Genomic DNA, 19130 nt, shown 5'->3' on the forward strand with positions numbered 1-19130 from the left:
ATGGCTCTAACCACTCTCCACCCCAGCCCCACACCTAGTGCCCTCTCAGGCCTGAAGATGTATCTTTTTAATATATATATATATATTAATATTTATTTCAGAGAGGAAGGGAGAAGGAGAGAGAGAGATAGAAACATCAATGATGAAAGAGAATCACTGATCGGCTGCCTCCTGCACGCCCCCCACTGGGATCAAGCCCGCAACCCAGGCATGTGCCCTGACCAGGAATCAAACCGTGACCTCCTGGTTCATAGGTGGATGCTCAACCACTGAGCCACACTGGCCACGCTGTCTGCTCCCCCCACGCCCAAGCCCTGAGGACCCTAACTCAGAGCTCCCTCAGACCTTCCTAAGTCCCACCCCCAGGCCTCCTTCCCCATGACCTCTACCCCCAAACTCACAGTCCTCGAGATCCAGCAGGGAGACCTCCTTGGCTGCAGGGGTGCTTTTGCTGCTGGGAGGCTGCAAGAGAACATGGGGTGTGGGCATGGGAGGGAGTGCCTGGGTACAGGACACGTTGAGTGTTCCAGAAGGTGGGAGGGCCCTGTCCCTGAGCCCACCCCTCTCGACCCCAGACTCTCACCGTCTTCTTCCTCCAAGACGCAGGCTCTGCCTGCTCCTCCTCGCTCTCCGACGACACCTCGGACTCTGAGGAGCTACTGCTGGAATCGCTGCCCTCATCTGAGGACGAGCCTTCTCCTTGTCCCTCCATCCCCTTCTTCCTCTTCTTCCTCTTGCTCTTCTCACCTTCCTCTTCACTCTGTTCACTGCAGGATGGGGGTGGGGGCAGATAGTACTCAGGCCCAGCCTGGGCTCCCACTCCTTGCCTCCCAGAAGAGTGGGAAAGCCCTGAAAAGTGGGGGTGAGGTGGGGAGCCTGGGCCAGTGGGTCCTTTGCCAGCCAATGCCCAATTGCTTCTCCATGCTGAATCCTTGAGACCTCCTGCAGCTCCTGAGAGCAGTCTCGCAGGAGCTGGCCAGGGGTCTGCGGGAGCTGGCCGGGGGTCTGCGGGAGCAGGCTGGGGGGCTGCGGGAGCTGCCCGGGGGTCTGCGGGAGCTGGCCGGGGGTCTGTAGGCCCCACCAGCTCACCAGGCTCAGGGACTGACTCTTAGGAGACCGGCCTGGGCTGTGTGGTTAGCCCTTCTTTTCCAGGGGAGACCCCAAGCCCCACCCTTCTCTTACCTCTCGCTGCTCCTCCCCTTCTCCTCATCCTCGTCCTGGTCTTCATTGTCAGACTCACTGCTGGACTCCCCAGAGCCACTCTCGCTGCTGCTCTTGCTGTCCGGCTCGCTCTCGGACTCAGGGTCTGCGGAGGAACCATCTCAGGGACCCCTCCACCCCCCAGAGCAGGCCTCCCAGTCCCCAGCAGGTGCCCTGGGCTCGCAGCTTCAGACTCAGCTCTGACACTGCAACCCTCCCCTGACCTGCCCCTGGTTCCAGGTGCCACCTAGACCAGTAGGGACACAGCTGGACCCGCATGGACAGAGACCTGCACACACACATCCGGACCTGCAATCCCTCAGGTGAGTAAACACATAGGCAGGTGCACATCCCCTTGGATACACAACCGGGTCTCACACACACACACACACACACACACACACACACACGGGCCTCAGACAGCACACGTGTGGGCAGCAGCACAGAGCCCAGCTCTCAATCTCCTCACCACTGTCTGCGGACTCCGTGGGGCCCGACTCGCCCTCAGAGTCCGAGTAGAAGGGTTTCTCCTTCTCCTTCCTCTTCTCCCGATTTGAGCTCTTGGTCCATTCAGGTACCTGGAGATGGGGGGCGGGTAAGAGAGTTATTAAATGGTGGTTGGGGAGGGGGAATCAAAGCACAGAGCCTCCTTATCCTTCACCCCCACCTCTTCCGGGGCCCTGGTCCTGTCCCAGGAGGAGCTAGTGAGGGGCAGCTGCTCGCAGAGGGGGCACTGGCAAACCAAGGAGGGGACAGAGAGGGGGGAAGGCTCGGGGCCAGCACGCAGGGGAAGGGGAGAGGAAGCACTGCAGGCCGAGCAGAGGGCACACAGCACACGGGTGTGGGGACCTCAGTGTATTCGCCCAGCAGGCCCACGTGGGTCTCAATAAGGGAGAGATCTTCTTCCTGTGTGTGGGGAGGGTGTCAGGAGGGCGTGGCCAGCACCTGAGACACCAGGCTCCCTGCCGTCTGTCCCTCCACCTGCGCGACTCAACCCCCACCCCCGCTGACCTCCACGTTGCGCACGGAGGGGTCCGGGGCTTCCTCGGGCCAGTCTGGGAGCTCCTGGTAGCCTGTGGCCTTGGCATTGAGCAGGTGGGACAGTGAGCCCAGCTGGAAGTGGTCCCGGTCTGGGGACAGGGTGAGAGGTCAGCCTGTGAGTTGTTTCCTAGGGGCTGGTGTTGATCCTGGATGGGGCGGGGAGCAGGGAGGGGGTGCCCTAGCTGGGTAGATGAAAAGGTGGTTGTGCCCCTTAATCGCTCTTCCACCCTGACCTTCAGGCCCACGTGCTGGAGGGAAGGTGGTCTGGCCCGACCAGAGCAGGCTGAGGGGTGGAGGCAGGTGGGGGCAGAGGAGGGTGCTGGCCCACGGGTGCTGCTGGCCTGTCTGCTCAGGTCTGGCCCTGGGTGGTGGGAATGTGGTGTCCCCTCTCTTCCGGGGCAGTGGGGGCTGGCTCAGCATCGCCAGGTCCCACGAGGAGGCCCCGTGGGGGTGAGCATAGCGACCAGGAACGAGAGGCTGGCCTGGCTGGGTCAGGGCCCGGAGGGGTGAGAGCCCCGTGGGAGCAGGAGGGAGTCAGGGCCAGAGGAGGGCAGCACAGAGACTTGTGAGTGGGGATGGTGTTGAGAGGAGAAAGGGACAGTTCCCCTTCTCCCAGGAGATTTTCAAATCTGCCCCTTCCCTCGGATGGGGGTCCCCACTTCAGCTCCCACCTTTGAAGGACGACTCGAGGACGGGGGCCGGTTTGGGCGCCAGGAAGAGCTTCTTGGCGTGGCGGCTGAGGGCCCCGCCCTGCTCGGAAGGCACGATGAGCTGCCGGGTGAAGCGTGCGCGGTCACGGATGTCATAGTTCTGGTCGTACTTGGCCAGACTCAGCACGTACTGGGTCAGCAGCTTGGTCTTGGGGGCAAGAGAGGGTCAGCACCAGTCAGGGAGTGGGGGACACGGGAGGTCCCAGACCAGGCTCTGACCGGCACCTCTGCACGCTGCTGCCCTCCCTCTTGGACCGCGGCCTCCCCCTCCCTCCACCCCAGTCCTTCCCACAGGCTGTGTTCCCTCACCTCCCTGACTCTTGACCCCAACTCTTTTTTCTTTAATCCTCACCCGAGGATATTTTTCCATGATTTTTGGAGAGAGTGGAAGAGACAGGGAAAGATAGAGAGAAACATCGATGTGAGAGAAACACATCGATTAGTTGCCTCCTGCACGCGCCCCGACCAGGGCCCGGGCCGGGGAGGAGCCTGCAACCGAGGTACGTGCCATTGACTGGAATTAAACCCAGAACCCTTCAGTCCACAGGCCGACGCTCTGTCCACTGAGCCACACTGCCTAGGGCCTGACCCCAACTTTGACAGCTGCCTTTTGGGCCTTGGACTCCATTGGTCCTCAGAGTTGTGGTCCCAAGTTTGTGGTCTCCACGGCCACAGCCCTCCCCTGAAAGGCTCTACTGAGAGCAGAGCCAACCGCAGAGCCAGTGCCGTGGGCTTGCTGGAGTCACAGAAGTCCCGGCAGTGCACACGGCAGTGAGGCAGCTGTACCCCAGACCCCAACCTCTCCATTTCTGCCCGATCCCCGCCTAGTCTACCTGTCTTTTTTTTTTTTTTAATATATTTTTATTGACTTCAGAGAGGAAGGAAGAGGGAGAGATAGAAATATCAATGATGAGAATCATGGATCGGCTGCCTCCTGCACCCCCTACACTGGGGATAGAGCCCAGAACCCGGGCATGTGCCCTTGACCGGAATCGAATCCGGGACCCTTCAGTCCGCAGGCGAACGTTCTATCCACTGAGCCACACCGGCCAGGGCTAGTCTAACTGTCTTTACAAAGGACAGTGGTAGCCACCGTTTATGGAGTGCCTCCTAGCATTAAGCACTCAGCACCACCCCAGGACGGCGCTCTGTGCCAGGCACAGCAGGCACGCGGGAAATGTCCTTGGAATCAATCCGTCGGCAAAGGCACACGTGGCGAACGCATGTGGCCAGCGGGACAACCTGGGGATAGGCATGTGGACACCCAGGCTTGGGAAACAGGCCGACATCAACGTCCGGGGGCTCAGCACTCGGCTCAGTCCTGAGCCTGTCGGTTCCAACCGGTGTGGCTCCCCGCCCACAGGACCTCACCTTGTCACAGGTTCCTCCCACGGCTCCTTGCTCCCCTCTGAACAAGGAGGCACGCATATTGCTCACGGACTGAAGGCTCCCCATGGTGCTCCCTCTACCTTCTCCTCTCCAAGCTTCTGCTGCCACCATCCTGACACCCACAGGCCCAGGGCCCCACTGCTTCCGCCCGTGACTGCTGTCCCTTCCAGCTCCTGGTGAGTCCCAGGCCCGAGGGCCCCGCCTCCCTAGCCTGAGTTCCTGGGGCCCAGTGTAGCTACCGTGGGTCAGAGGAACCCCTGAAGAGGCACAGAGCCACCACCCAAAGACTGCCACGGGCTGCCGGAGAGGCCGCCTTCAGACCTGCCAGGCCCCGGGCTCCCCGGAGGAAGCGTGCACACTGGGGAACCCTGGCCACCAGGGCAGAGCAGCCACCTGCCTGAACTCTCTTCAGAAAGGGGCCTTGGCCCCGGCCGGTGTGGCTCAGTGCATAGAGCAGGCGTCCTCAAACTACGGCCCCGCGGGCCACATGCGGGTGTTTTTGCCGTTTTTGTTTTTTTACTTCAAAATAAGATATGTGCCATGTGCATAGGAATGTGTTCATAGTTTTTTTTTAAACTAGAGTCCGGCCCTCCAACGGTCTGAGGGACAGGGAACTGGCCCCCTGTTTAAAAAGTTCGAGGACCCCTGGCATAGAGAGTCGGCCTGGGGACTAAAGGGTCCCGGGTTTGATTCTGGTCAAGGCATGGACCTCAGTTGCAGGCTCCTCCCCGGCCCGGACCCTGGTGAGGGCGCGTGCAGGAGGCAACCAATCGATGTGTTTCTCTCACATGGATGTTTCTCTCTGTCTTTCCCTCTCTCTTCCACTGTCTCTAAAAAATCAATGGAAAAATATCCTGGGGTGAGGATAAACAAAAAAAAAAAAAAGGGGGGGGGGGCCGGCCTGGAGTTCATGCCCACCTGGTGAGGGCACACAGAGTACTGCGTGGCGGGTTCTGGGGACCCTGTTGAGGGGCACCTCTCGATCTGTACCTGCTTGGAGTTGGTCAGGTAGAGCTTGGCTGCCAGGTTGATGACCTGCAGCTTGACAATGTCCTCCTCGGCTGTGAAGGACTTGGCCATTTTCCTGAGGACGTCGGGTGCGATCTTGGGGACGTGCTCACAGTACTCGCCGATGAGCCACAGGATGCTGGCGCGGGCCATGGGCACCTGGGGCGGGGGGAGGGGCGTTAGGACCTCGGTAAACATGGCACGTGGCCTGCCAGGGTAATGGCGGTCCTCCCATCTGCACCGGCCGCTGTATGCTGGGCTCCTCCAGAAACGGGAGTGGGGGCAGCGGGAGAGGTATTAGAAGGTGGGCAGCCTGACCGGTGGAGCTCAGTGGCTGAGCATCGACCTATGAATGGGGAGGCTGCGGTTCAATTCCCGGTCAAGGGCACATGCCTGGGTTGTGGCTCGATCCCCAGTGTGGGGCGTGCAGGAGACAGCCAATCAATGACTCTTTCATCATTGTTGTTTCTATCTCCCTCTCCCTTCTCTGAAATCAATAAAATTATATTTTTTAAAAAGGTGGGCGTCTCCTGGGCAGCATAGCCCTTCTTCCCTGGGGTTTCACTGGCTTCTTTTCTTTTTAAAACATATTTTTATTGATTTCAGAGAGGAAGGGAGAGGGGGAGAGAGAGGTAGAAACATCAATGATGAGTGAGAATCATGGATCGGCTGCCTCCTATACGCCCCACACTGGGGATCGAGCCGGCAAGCCAGGCATGTGCCCTGACCGGGAATCGAACCTGGGACCCTTCAGTCCGCAGGCCGATGCTCTATCCACTGAACCACACCGGCTGGGCTCACTGGCTTCTTCAAGCCCTAATGTCAGTCGAGGTTTTAAAGACTGATTTCCTGGATCCGCTCTGTCCTCAATGCTTTGCTCCATGCCACTCTTCCTGAATCTCCAGGAACACCTGGTTTCAAAGTTTCAACTTGCCAGGAAAACACAGGACTTGTCAACCAGCCACCGCTGGCGAGAGCGTTGGAGAAAACACGAAAGGGGCGCTCGGTGAGGGATCCCCAAAGGGAAGGCGAATCTTGGGCAACAAGGTCAGGGTCACATGGCCCCATCTTTCCCCTCCTTCCACCTGAAGACCTATTAGAGCCTGTGCGGGAGGATTTGGAGGTTGATTTTGTTAATTATAGGGTCTTAGGGTCAGGGAAGGGCCCAGGGGTGGGTGGGGAGGGGAGGGGAGGTGGCATCCCTGCCGCCCACACCTGGATGTTGTCGGTGAGCTTCGCCAGGTGCTTGATGATCTCCCCGTGCTGTGCTGGCTGCATCTGCAGCAGCTTCTTAATGACGACCACCGACTCTGCGACCACCAGCTCTGCGGGATGGGAGAGAGTGTGGGCCCCAGATAGCCAGATGGCCACGTGCAGGTGAACAGACCCTGCAGTGCCCCAGACCCTGGCTCTCTTCCCCACCCCCTGCACTCCTCCAGTGGCCCTGGAGAGACGCAGGGACACCTGGACACCCCCTGAGGCAGACAGACCGATGGACACACCTTGTGCCTGGACAGACAGGTGGATACCCACTGGCCGTCGGACATGCAGGCAGACACCCACTGCTCATAAAGCCGGACCCTCAGACAAGCACTGACCATCACGGTTGGACAGCAGCTGCACCAGGCCGTTGAGGCAGGTGTCGCGGACTCGGCCTATGTTCGTGGCACAGCGTCCAATGGCCTGGATCGTGGCTGCCACAAAGTCCTTGTCCATGCTGCGGATGTAGGTCTGCGGGACATCGCAACGGGGTGACCCCTCAGTGACCCCGCAGGCTTGCGGGGGGACTGTCACGCCTCATTCAATGACTCATCACGCCAGAGACTAAATTCTGGGAGAGGAAGCGGCACCCTCACCCGCTGCCCAGTGATTCCCTGGCCCAAGGCCAGCAGGCGGCATTGGGAGAGGACCTAAGATAACCGTTTCTCCACTCTGGACCCTTAAGAGTGGCCCGCTCTCCGCTCTCCGGGACCTCTGGCTGGGACCGGCCCCAGCCCGTACCTGGAATTCCCGCAGGACCGTAGGGATGTTGGTCTCGTTGGCCAGGTTGGTCAGCACTTCCAGCTGCAGGAAGGCAGAGAGTGGGCGCCCTGTGCTTTCACACCTGGTCATTCCAGACACATTGCACACACCAGCAAACACTCCTCGGGGAGCCCCCAGCACCCTGAGGCTGACCAGGGAACTGACCGGTCAGAAGCCTGTCCGCACTGCGGGAGGACCTTTTCGCCTCTGAAATGGATTCCCTGACAGCTGCACTTACAGCCTGATCATGTCACCTCTCCCGCTCCATTGAAAACGTAAAGCCTGCCCTAGCCGGTGTGGCTCAGTGGATAAAGCGTCGGCCTGGGGACCAAAGGGTCCCGGGTTTGAGTCTGGTCAAGGGCTCATACTTCAGTTGCAGGCTCCTCCCCGGCCCGGGCCCTGGTCAGGGTGTGTGCAGGAGGCAACCAACTGATGTGTTTCTCTCACATCGGTGTTTCTGTCTGTCTTTCCCTCTCTCTTCCACTCTCTCTAAAAATCAATGGAAAAATATCCTCAGGTGAGGATTGACATAATAATATTAATAAAGAAAACATAAAGCCCTGGCTGGTTTGGCTCAGTGGATGGAGCGTCGGCCAGCGGACTGAGGGGTCCTGGGTTCGGTTCCGGTCAGGGGCATGTGCCTTGGTTGAGGGCATATGCCTGGGTTGTGTGCAGGAGGCGGCTGATCAGTGTTTCTAGCTCTCTATCCCTCTCCCTTCCTCTCTGTGGAAAATCAATAAAATATATTTTAAAAAATAAAGAAAACATAAAGCCTCCTACTGCTTTTAGGATAAAGACTAACATCTTCTCTTGGTCTGGAAGTCCCTGATCTCCCACCACTCCCCCTTGCCTTCCATGCCCCCGTCACAAAGGCCCGTTGTCGGACTCCTGCCTGCCTCAGGGCCTTTGCATGTGCTGTCTCCACAATGTGGCTGGAGTGCTTCCAGTTCCTGTCCCTGCCTTTACTTAGGTAATTCGTGTTCCTTTCTCAGGCCTGAGTTCAAGCCTCCTTCTGACACCAGACTATACATCAGGTCCTCCTATTTATGCTCTTACAGTTCCCTGTACTGTTCTGTCATGCTGCGTTTGACAAAGGGATTTTTACGTTTGTTTTAGGATTAGCTGCTAAATGCCTCCTCCTCACCCCAATTAGACTGTAGGCTCCACCAGAGCAGGATGCCTGATTACCAGTAGTTTGCTTTCTCTGAACTGTTTAAATTACTCCGTGAGGTAGCAGAGCAGGAACGGGATGGGGTACAGGCTCCTGTGGGTATATATGTGCATGGAAGCCCAAGGGGGTGGGAGTGTGGGGGTGATAACACCGTGGGTGGGAGACGGAGGGCTGCACTGAGAAAGCATGAATTTTCAAGTCAGCAGAACTGACCTTGGGGTGGTTACCTCCTCCCCTCGGGCCCACATTTTAATAAAAAGGAGAAAACCTACACTTCCTGAGGTTGTTGTAAAAACTGGTGGGTACAGAACAGGTCTAGGCAAAGGTCAGTTCCCTTCCCCATCCCCCGGCCCTCATTAGCCTGGCTTCCTGAGCAAACACTTCTGGCTGGGAGGCCACGGGCTCAGCCCCAGACATAGGCAGGCGCCCAGGTGGCCACTGTGGATACCTGAGTGGGTCTATGGGGACGGGGGACACGGCCAGAGAGGCCACAACCACTTCTGTATGTCACTCACCTTCAGGATCTTGATCTGGGTGGGGTCGGTGGACCTGATGTAGAAGCTCTTCAGGTAGGGCTCGAACATACCCTGTCAAGGGAGAGGCAGCCAGGGAGTCCCCCCACAGCCTCTCTTCCAGGGCAACCCTCCTCCTGGCCCGGGGCCCAGTGACCTCCCTGCCATATCACTGTCCCCCACTCCTCAATTTCCCCCTCCTCCCTCTAGATCTGACGGGCCTTTCTTCATGGGCTTTCCTTCCCAAGGGGCCCCAGGATCCTGCATTTGGGGTCTCCCCTCCCCCACGCTGCACTGCCAAAGCTCTTTCCCAGCCTGCTTTTCCCCCGAGGCCCTAGCGCCATGAGCTCATGGTGCCATGGAAGCCACCCCCTGGACGGGGAGGGCAGACCTTGGTCACTTGCTCACCCGGCGCTTGATGGACATGGTGGCCACGTTCTGGAGCACCACGTACTGCACCTCACTGCAGAGGAGGGTCAGAGGTTATGTGGGCCCCTCGCTGGGGCAGGGAGCAGCCGTGGAGGTAAGGAAAGTGGACCAAGTAGGAAGGAGGAGGGGACCGGTGTGGCCAGGGCACCAGCAGGAGGAGATGGGCCAGTGTGGGCAGGCAGGGGGCATGATGGGCTCATGGTCCAGAAGTGGGAGGGCCCAGGGCGGGGGTGGGCGGGGCCAGGGGTGGGCGGGGCCAGGGTTGGATGTGAGGGGGACAAGGACGGGGGAGTGTGGGCGGGGCCAGGGGAGTGGGCGGAGCCAGGGCCGGTGTGGGCGGGGCGGGCCGCACCTGTGACTGCGCAGCAGGCGCACCAGCGCCTTGGCGATGACGCCCACCTCGGCCTTGGGCGCCAGGTGGAAGTAGAGCTGGGCCACGGCCATGACCACCGCGGCGCTGCGGCTCTGCAGCAGCGGCTTCGTGTTGCGCAGCAGCAGCCGGTGGTCGGGGTCCATCACATAGGGCTTCCGGGCGGGCAGCGCCGTGGCGGCCGCCTCCTCTGACCCTGCACCCTTGGCCTCGTCCTCCTCCGAGCCATAGAAGGCTTTCTCGGGGTTCTCCTCCAGCAGGGATTCCTGTAGGGGGACGGGGGGGGGGGGAAAGGGGGGGCCGGGCAGCGGGCGCCTGCTCTTGGCGACCCTCCTGCCCGCGCCGGGGGCGGGGGGGGGGGGCGGGTACTCACGTTCTGCGTGGGGCTCAGGAACTGCGTGCGCGCGTAGCGGGTGAGCATGCTGATGATGACCACCTGGCCCCACTCCTCCACGTCGATGAGCAGGTTGCAGAGCTTCCGGTAGTTCTTGTGGATCAGGTCAATGCGCTCCGGGCACACCTCCTCAAAGGCCATCACCACGCTACCCGCCACCAGCTGGGGAGCAGACAGAGGCCAGAGGGTCGTGGGGAGGGAGGGCCAAAGGGCCTCTGTCAGGCACCTTCCCACCCCCCGGCCTGGGCACCCCTAGACGCACCGTGGTCTTGTCGGCCAGGAGCTTCTCAATGACCTCGATCAGCTGGTCCTTCTGGTCAGAATCCAAACTGCGGGAGAAGCTGTTGAGAGGGACCTGCCCCGCCCTTCTCCATCCTTCCCAGCGTCCGCCCGGGCTGTGCTCACCTCCCTCACCCCAACCCTGTTCATGGGGAGGTGTGAGCGTGCTCCGCCGTCCTCCATCTCTGTCAGTTCCCAACACGGGGCCTGCAACCTGGGCATATGCCCTTGACCTGAATGGAAGCTGGGACCCTTCAGTCCACAGGCAGACTGAGCCAAACGGGCTTGGGCCCAAAACTGTCTTAAACCACCTGAAGAATAAAAAAAGGAGGGCATGCCTGACCGGCGAGGCTCAGTGGTTCAGCGTGGGCCTATGAACCAGGAGGTCACAGTTCGATCCCCGTGGGGGCACATGCATCCCCAGTGTGGGGCGTGCAGGAGGCAGCCGAGCAATGATTCTCTCTTATCACTGATGTTTCTATTTCCCCTTCTCCCTTCCTCTCTGAAATCAATAAAAATACATTTTTAAAAAGCAAAGCAGCATGCAAGACCCGGGACAGGACAGGAGTGGGCTGGGGACGTGGGGACCCCTCCCCCAGGAGGGGGAGCAGGGCTGGGGCACACCTGTAGAGTTTAGGGATGGCGTGGGCAGCCGTTTTCCGCACGTAGGGCGACATGTCCGAGGCAGCTTCCTTGATGGCCAGCATCATGATGGGCACTATGATGGGCACGCGGATGCTGGAGAGGACGCGGAGGGCGCTGGCGCGGATCAGCTGGTTGGGGTCCTGAGGGCAAGAGGGGGAGGCAGAGCCGTGAGAGGCCACCCCCGAGGAATGCGCTGTCCCTGGCTACCCCCAGCTCTGGCTTCCTTGCCCCGTTCTGACCCTGGAGGATGTGCCGATGTTGGGTACCCGGGGGTGGGGGGGGCTGGGGGCACTGCTTGAAGGCATGGACTCTTGGCCCTGGCTGCACAAATCTGACATGTAAGCGGGTGTGGCACTGGGCTGCTTCAGTCTCAGGAAGAGTGGAGAACTCTCAGAGCACCTAACGTTCCTAAACAGCCCCTGTTCCTTAGTTCCCTTGTGTTCATGCAGAGGCCACTCCCAGCAAATGCAAGCTGGTCTCCCTTCTAAGAGTCCGTCCTTCCACGCCTCTCCCCAACGAACCTCTCCCAAGCCGTTCTTCTTCCTCTTTTCCAACAGTGTTTTTTTTTCTTTCTTTTAAAATATATTTTTATTGATTTTAGAGAGGAACGGAGAGGGAGACAGGGGTAGAAACATCAATGATGAGAGAGAATCATGGATCGGCTGCCTCCTGCACACCCTCCCTAGTGGGGATCAAGCCCGCAACCCAGGCATGTGCCCTGACCAGGAATGGAACCATGGCCTCCTGGTTTATAGGTTGACGCTCAACCACTGAGCCACGCCGCCCGGGCGTCTTCTCCCACAGTGTTTAAAAGAGAAGAGAGTGGGGGCCCCTTCTCATTGCTCCTATAGCTTCCTGTACACTGAGGAGGACCTGGACAGTGTACTGCAGTCATGGGCTGCAGCAGAAGCAGCTGCAAGTGATGGTTCATCTTGGAGGGGGATGGACAATGGCAGGGGTGCTGGACAGACGCTACCCGGATTTTCTAAAATGAAGAAAGAGAAGATCCACAACATTACTGAAAAAAAATGATGGCAATGTCAAAATTCTGGAATTAATTTTTAAACAGAAGGCTTAAAGGCACTTGTTTAAAAAAGCAGGAGGGTAGCCTGGCTGGTGTGGCTCAGGGGTTGAGTGTGAACCCATGAACCAAGAGGCCACCAGTTTGATTCCCAGTCAGGGAACATGCCTGGGTTGTGGGCTAGATCCCCAGTGGGGCATGCAGGAGGCAGCTGATCAATGTTTCTTGTCGATGTTTCTATCTCTTTATCCTTCTCCCTTTCTCTCTCTCTAAAAAAATCAATAAAAACCATACATTTTTTTAAAAAGTTACTTACTTTCAAAAAATAAATAAAAAGCAGAAATGTGCATTCTAGCCAGTTTGGCTCAGTGGATAGAGCATCAGCCTGCAGACTGAAAGGACCCGGATTTGATTCTGGTCCAGGGTACATACCTCGGTTGCAGGCTGATCTCTGGTGCCCTGACTAAGGCTGCATGTGGGAGGCAATCAATTGATGTGTCTCTCACATCGATGTTTCTCTCTGTGTCTCTCCCCTTCCCTCCCACTCTCTCTAAAAATCCATGGAAAAGTGTCTTCAGGTGAGGCTTAACAAAAATCTATATATATAAAAGCCTAATATGCAAAGTATCCCCTTGGGAGTTCTACCAACCGGGAGTTTGATCGCTCGCTATGATGTGTGCTGACCACCAGGGGATGGCGCAGAACGAAGGAAGGCCCCGGCCAGCAGCCGGCATACGCTAGGGACCCTACCCATGCACAAATTTCATGCACTGGGCCTCTAGTAAATACATAAATAAAAATAAATAAAAAGCAGGAGGAATATGTACCGTATTTTCCGGCGTATAAGACGACTTTTTAACCCAGGAAAATCTTATATGCCCAGTCGTCTTATACGCCGGAAAATACGGTAAATATCTATGCAGCTTTGAGCACAAGTCACTTCACCTCTAAGATGGAAATACCGTATTTTCCGGCATATAAGATGACTTTTTAACCCAGGAAAATCTTATATGCCCAGTCATCTTATATGCCGGAAAATAGGTATTTTCTTTTTCTTTGTTTTGTTTTGTTTTTTTGCTTGAGAAAGAGCTCAGTTTATTGGAAATGGAGTGCTGTGCATCGGGCTCCTACACATGGTGCTCAGGAAGGTACACAGGGCACAGAATGTGTTGCTAATGAAGAGCAACTGGAACGGGCTCCTCTGGGCAACTTCCCACCACCTCCCTCCCCAGGGTCGGCACTCCTGACCCTTTCCTTGAAGGCAACTGTGGTTCACTAGAGATAGAGCCCCTCAGGGGTGCCTTCTTGTTTTTTATACAGAACATTTTCTTCCGGTTTTTTGAAGTCTTCATTTTTTGCTTTCATTCTACTTTCCCTCAAGGCTTCTGTGCAGAATGCCTTGATGTCAGCACCAGAGAGGTCATCCTTAGCCATGAGCAAGTCGCCCAGTGTCACGTCATCAGCCAGGTACACGCACCAGGTACACGTAGCCAGCATCCTTCTGCTTGTGTGGACCTGGAAGATGAGCTGCTTGGTCTTTTCATCCGGAGGGGGGGACTCGATCTTCCTGCCAGTGCGGCCTGGTCTGACTAGTGCTGGATCCAGAGTTTCTGTTCCGTTTGTGGCCGTGATGACTTTTACGTTTCCCCTTGAATCAAATCCACCCAACTGGTTCAACAGTTCCAACACTGGTCACTGAATTTCTCTCTCACCTCCGGAGTTTGAGTCACATCTTTTTGTCCCAATGGCACTAATTTCATCAGTAAACACGATGGATGGTGCATTTCTTCAGCAACTCGAAACAATTCCCGAGCGAGTTGGGGGCCATCACCTAGGTTCCTCTGAATAAATTCAGAGCCAACCACTCTCAAGAAAGTGCCTGAGGTTTGGTTTGCTACTGCTTTAGCCAATAAGGTTTTACCTGTGCCAGGTGAACCATAGGGAATGACCCTCTTACGGGGCTTTATACTCCCATCTCTTCATAATACTCAGGATGAGTGAGAGGAAGTTCCACAGATTCCTTAATTTCCTGGATTTGGTTGGCCAACACCCCCCCCGGCCCCCGTCTTGGCAGAGGTCTCCTGTGGGGCCTCTTCTACCTTCACCACCATGATCAAGGGGTCCGTGTCATCCATCAGCATCCCTATCACGGCATGCACCTTGTGGTTGGGCAGGACAGAGCAGCCTAGTTCCAGCAGGTCCTTGTCCACCAAGGAAAGAATGCGGATATACTGTTCTGAGCCCACAGATGTAGACACGATGGCGTGATTGTCATCAAAGATCTCTTCTAAGGTCCCCACCGACATTGGGGTCCCCCTCAGACCATCCACCTTTGATCTTTCCTCCTCTTGCTTTTCTTCTAAGGGCTTCATTTGTTCCTGATTTCTAATGAATTCTTCCTCCATGAGAAGATAGTCTTTAATTCTCTCTAATTTCAATCATTTGAACTGGCACTGAGTGTGAGGTGTCACCAGTGGCAGTTTGCTGGCAGCATCTGGTCCCTTTGTTTTCTTCTTCTTTTCCCCACTCTGGTTGGTACGGGAGGTTTGTATTTTTTTTTTCTTGTCCTTGTCATCCTTCTTGCCACCTCCAGGGCCATAACCACCACTCTGACTTCGACCCATCTTGCCAGTAATGTGTATTTTCTTAGAGTAAAATCATATCACATTCACTACTAAAACCTATTTTCCTTTTAAAAAAAAAACAAAACACATTTTATCTGGGAATGATTATGGATTCACAGGAAGTTACCCCAAATCCCCAGTTAGGTTGCGTATGGGAGGCAACCGATTGATGTTTTTCTCTCACATCAATGCTTCTCTCTCTCTCTCTTCCCTTCCCTCTCTAAAATCAATAAAAACACATTTAAAAAAATAAAATAAACAGTGTGGGGGAGTCAGCCTCCGCTCCAGTATAAAGGACTTGACTCCTCCCATGTCCATTCTCGGGTGATTTCCTTTCCCAGCTGCCCCAGAGAGCGTTCCACCACAAGAGAAGGGATCCGGGTCTTCAAAGGAGCTGCTTTGCACGCACTGGGCATCGGAGACAAGGCTAAACAGAACAAGGAATCTGTTCCAGCTCGAGGGGAATAGCTGGCTGTGCTGACCTTCCAGGAAATAGGTCCCGTGTCATGTCCTCTGCGCTCCCCGTGGAGTCCACCTCCATGTCTGAGGCAGCTCTCCTGCAAGGCCACCTTCACTGCTGTCCTCTCAGTGCGGCTCCTGTGTTCCCAGTAAACCTTTTGTTCCTCCCCTACCCAGCTCCAGGTGAAAAGATTCCAAAGTCACTGTTCTCTACAGACTCCTGGGCCAGTGAGCCTGTGGTGACGAGGCTCTGACACCCAGAGGTGAGGACCCAGGTGGGCAGCTCCCCTCCCCTTAAGGAGCTTGACCTGTCTGCCGGGCTGTGGGCCCCAACTCCTTTACACCAATGGGGGGAGGGCCAGCAGGATCCACTGTCAGGGGTCCAGGGGTTCATATCTGAGGCTGCCATTAACACAGACTTCTCAGGAGAGAAGAGATGTTACCTTTCCTCTGACTCTGACGCTCCCAACCTTGGGCAGGTAGGAAAGGGCCCCAGAGCTCAGGCCCACCCCCGGGGCCCACTCCTCCAACACAGCACCACCGAGGCCCCGCCTCAAGGTAGCACACCAAGGCACTGACCTTGAGGCCACGCTGGAAGGTGGAGATGGACAGCAGGGCCAGGTCTTGCTGCTCCTCGGCGTAACGCACCAGGTACACGTAGACCAGCTTCTTCACCTGGGGAGAGCGGGTTTTCCAGCAGGGACTGGCGCCCCCACCCCCTGGATGTCCTCACCCCAGCTGGCTGCGGTCCTCAGGGGCAGATCCCTCCAGTGGGGAAGAGCATCCCTGGTGTGCCCACCCACCTTCTCTCTGGCCCACATCTAGTTCAGGGGCATGTGGGCAGGACCAGGGACATTTCTGAGCAGGGCAGGCCCCCGGGGGCTGGAGGGCCCACTTCCTCACCCCTGACCAGCAGGAGACCCCTCGCTGGGGAGTGCTCACCTCTATGTTCTTACAGGCCACATTCTTCACCACAGCGGGAAACAGGTCTGAGGCATTCTTTCCCCGGGCGATCATCTGCACGGGGAGGTTAAAGTCAGGAGGAGGAGGAGGAGGAGGAGAAGGAGAAGGAGGAGGAGAAGGAGGAGGAGGAAAAGGAGGAGGAGGAGGAGGAGGAGGAGGAGGAGGAGGAGGAGAAGGAAAAGGAGGAGGAGGAGGAGGAAGAAGAGGAGGAGGAAAAGGAGGAGGAGGAGGAGGAGAAGGAGGAAGGAGGAGGAGGAGGAGGAGGGAGAAAGAAAAGGAGGGAGGAGGAGGAGGAGGAGGAGGAGGAAAAAGGAGGAGGAGGAGAAGGAGGAGGAGAAGGAAAAGGAGGAGGAGGAAGGAAAGGAAAGGAGGGAGGAAAGGAGAGGAGGAGGAGGAGGAGGAAGAGGAAGAGGAGGAAAAGGAGGAAGGAAGGAGGAGGAGAGGAGGAGGAGGACGGAGAAGGAGGAGAGGAGGAAGAGAAGGAAGAGGAGGAGGAAAAGGAGGAGGAGGAGGAGGAGGAAGAAGAGGAGGAGGAGGAGGAGGAGGAAGAGGAGGAGGAGGAGGAGGAGGGAGGAGGCCAGATGGTCCACAAAGGGGACATGCTCTTTGACCCCAGGCCCCTTCCCCAAGGAAGGCCCCTCTTTTCCCCCCTTCCCCGCCACCCTTACCGCCACAATCCTCTTCATGGCCTCCAGCTTGAGGGAATCCTTGTTGCTGTCCAGCATCTCCTTCAGGTCATCGTGCCTGGTGGGAGGCACAGGGAGTCAGCTGAGGGCACAGGGTGGGGGTGGGGCTATTAATCTGGAGGATCCGGGCAGAAAGAAGGGGTGTGGGTGGGGCTGGCTCAGGCAGGACCCCATCGGAGGGGGACAGGAAAACATGTGGGTCAGACAGTGATATGGGTTGAACTGTGTCCCACTCAAAAAAGAGATGTTGAGCCCTAGCTGGCTTGGCTCAGTGGATAGAGTGTCAGTCAACCTGTGGACCAAAGGGTCCCGGGTTCAATTCTGTCAGGGGCATGTACCTCGGTTCCAGGTTCTTCCCTGTCCTGGGCCCTGGTCGGGCTCATGCAGGAGGCAACCAATCAGTGTGTTTCTCTCACATGGATATTTCTCTCTGTCTTTCCCTCTCTCTTCCATTCTCCCTAAAAATCAATGGAAAAATATCCTCGAGAGAGGATTAACAACAACAACAACAAAAATAGACATGTTGAAGTCCTAATTCCTGAGCCCCAGAAGGTGACTTTATTTGCCGTTTTAATTAGTAGTTAGGATGAGGTCACACTGGAGTAGGGTGGGACCAGTGTTCTTATAATAAGACTAGAGGCCCAGTGCATGAAATTCGTGCATGGGGTGGGGGTCCCCTCAGCCCAGTCTGCACCCTCTCCAATCCGGGACCCCTCAGGGGATGTCCCACTGCCAGTTTAGGCCCGATCCCCAGGATTGGGCCTAAACCGGCAGTCGGACATCCCTCTCACAATCTGGGACCGCTGGCTCACCTGCCTGCCTGCCTGATCGCCCCTAACTGCCCCCCCCCCTGCCAGCCTGGGTGCCCCAACTGCCCTCCCCCGCTGGCCTGGTCACCCCTAACTGTCCCCACTGCTGGCCTGGTCACCCCTTACTGCGCCCCCCCACTGGCCTGGTCACCCCATGCAGCCTGCTGTTCAGTCATGTGATCGTTCACACTAACCCCCCACGCAGCCTACTGTTTGGTCATCCGTCTGGTTGTTTCGGTGGTGACGGCCCCTGGATTTTTATATATTAGGATGGCCCAGGTGGGGGAGGAGCCTGCAACTGAGGTACATGCCCTTGACCAGAATCGAACCCAGGACCCTTCAGTCAGCATGCTGATTCTCTATCCACTGGGCTTTATTAACATTCTTAACTTCAAAAAGAAGCAACAAGAACTTATTCATTCAATTCATTCATTCATTCATTCATTCGTTCATTCACCACTCAACAAATACTTTGTTGCTAGGCTGCCCTGTGAGTATAGAGACTGAAACCTGGGACTCTGATCCATAGTCCGACGCTCTAGCCACTGAGGCAAATCGGCTAGGGCCTATTTGAGATTCTTTTTTTTTTCATGTATCGGGCGTAATGTCACAGGAAAGTCATAGTATCCTGCCACCTGTGAAGAATAAGCCCAAGTTGCTGTTGGATGTGTTATTCACAGAGGAGCCATTCTTCAGGGCCTATTTGAGATTCTTGATGATACATTAAGGCTCCTAAGTTCAGCTACATCAGCCTCAGGGGTCCTGGGCCCTCATGAGGAGCCAGGTGGGTGTCCTTGCCTGTCACCCCGAGGTAGGTGCCATCCCTGGGAGCAGGGAGCTTGGAGGCTTCTTTAAACTCTGGGTGTTCTCTAGAGCAGAGCTCCTCACACCCAGGTGTCCTCGCCACACCCACAGATGCCACAGGCACTTGTCAGATGCACCCCCCCCTCCAGGCCTGTGCTGGGGCGCCCACACCACTCCCACCCACCCAGCTTGCTGCGTACACTCCAGGCCCTGGGCCACGGAGAACTGAAGAGGGGGAGGGGGGGGAAAGGAACCACTGGGTGTAGGCAGGACTGTCAGATGCCACTAACACAGACAGACCGCCTGGGGCCCCTCGTCCTCGCTCTCACCAGCGAATGTTCCCCAGAGGGAGGGGACGGGAGAAGCACAGCACCGAGGCCCTGAAACCTTACTCTCCGAGGTCAGATCCCCTTACATCACTCACTGACCTGACCCCTAGTCTGGCCTGAGGGACTCTCTGGGGTGAAACAAGCATCTGAGGCCAGTCATGCTTCCCCCCCCCCCCCCCCCCACCCACACGTTCCAATTCACAAGCCGGGAAAGGCTGGCTAAACTCTAACCGGGCTTTATCCTGTCCCTAAACCTCACCTACAG

General features: G+C 56.9%; 1 protein-coding gene and 1 pseudogene across 2 annotated transcripts in view; both read right to left on the reverse strand.

Annotated features, from left to right (window-relative positions):
- AP3B2 (adaptor related protein complex 3 subunit beta 2) overlaps positions 1-19130 on the reverse strand; it is a 30249-nt gene that overhangs the window by 4270 nt on the left and 6849 nt on the right. The window contains exons 2-21 of one of the 2 annotated variants that reach the window (XM_054713197.1): positions 16906-16981; positions 16217-16291; positions 15854-15949; positions 11150-11310; positions 10509-10575; positions 10226-10408; positions 9835-10118; positions 9462-9516; positions 9057-9128; positions 7350-7412; positions 6947-7079; positions 6564-6673; positions 5331-5507; positions 2913-3099; positions 2212-2330; positions 2050-2106; positions 1670-1778; positions 1183-1306; positions 584-767; positions 402-462 (exon numbers count right to left, since the gene is read on the reverse strand). In XM_054713197.1, coding sequence (XP_054569172.1) covers positions 402-462; positions 584-767; positions 1183-1306; positions 1670-1778; positions 2050-2106; positions 2212-2330; positions 2913-3099; positions 5331-5507; positions 6564-6673; positions 6947-7079; positions 7350-7412; positions 9057-9128; positions 9462-9516; positions 9835-10118; positions 10226-10408; positions 10509-10575; positions 11150-11310; positions 15854-15949; positions 16217-16291; positions 16906-16981 — 2393 coding nt within the window. The remainder of the gene's footprint in view (positions 1-401; positions 463-583; positions 768-1182; positions 1307-1669; positions 1779-2049; positions 2107-2211; positions 2331-2912; positions 3100-5330; positions 5508-6563; positions 6674-6946; positions 7080-7349; positions 7413-9056; positions 9129-9461; positions 9517-9834; positions 10119-10225; positions 10409-10508; positions 10576-11149; positions 11311-15853; positions 15950-16216; positions 16292-16905; positions 16982-19130) is intronic. The other variant, XM_054713196.1, reaches the window with a different exon arrangement.
- LOC103303557 (26S proteasome regulatory subunit 4-like) lies at positions 13448-14930 on the reverse strand (annotated as a pseudogene).

Source organism: Eptesicus fuscus, chromosome 25, assembly GCF_027574615.1.
Source record: "Eptesicus fuscus isolate TK198812 chromosome 25, DD_ASM_mEF_20220401, whole genome shotgun sequence".
Taxonomy (NCBI): domain Eukaryota; kingdom Metazoa; phylum Chordata; class Mammalia; order Chiroptera; family Vespertilionidae; genus Eptesicus; species Eptesicus fuscus.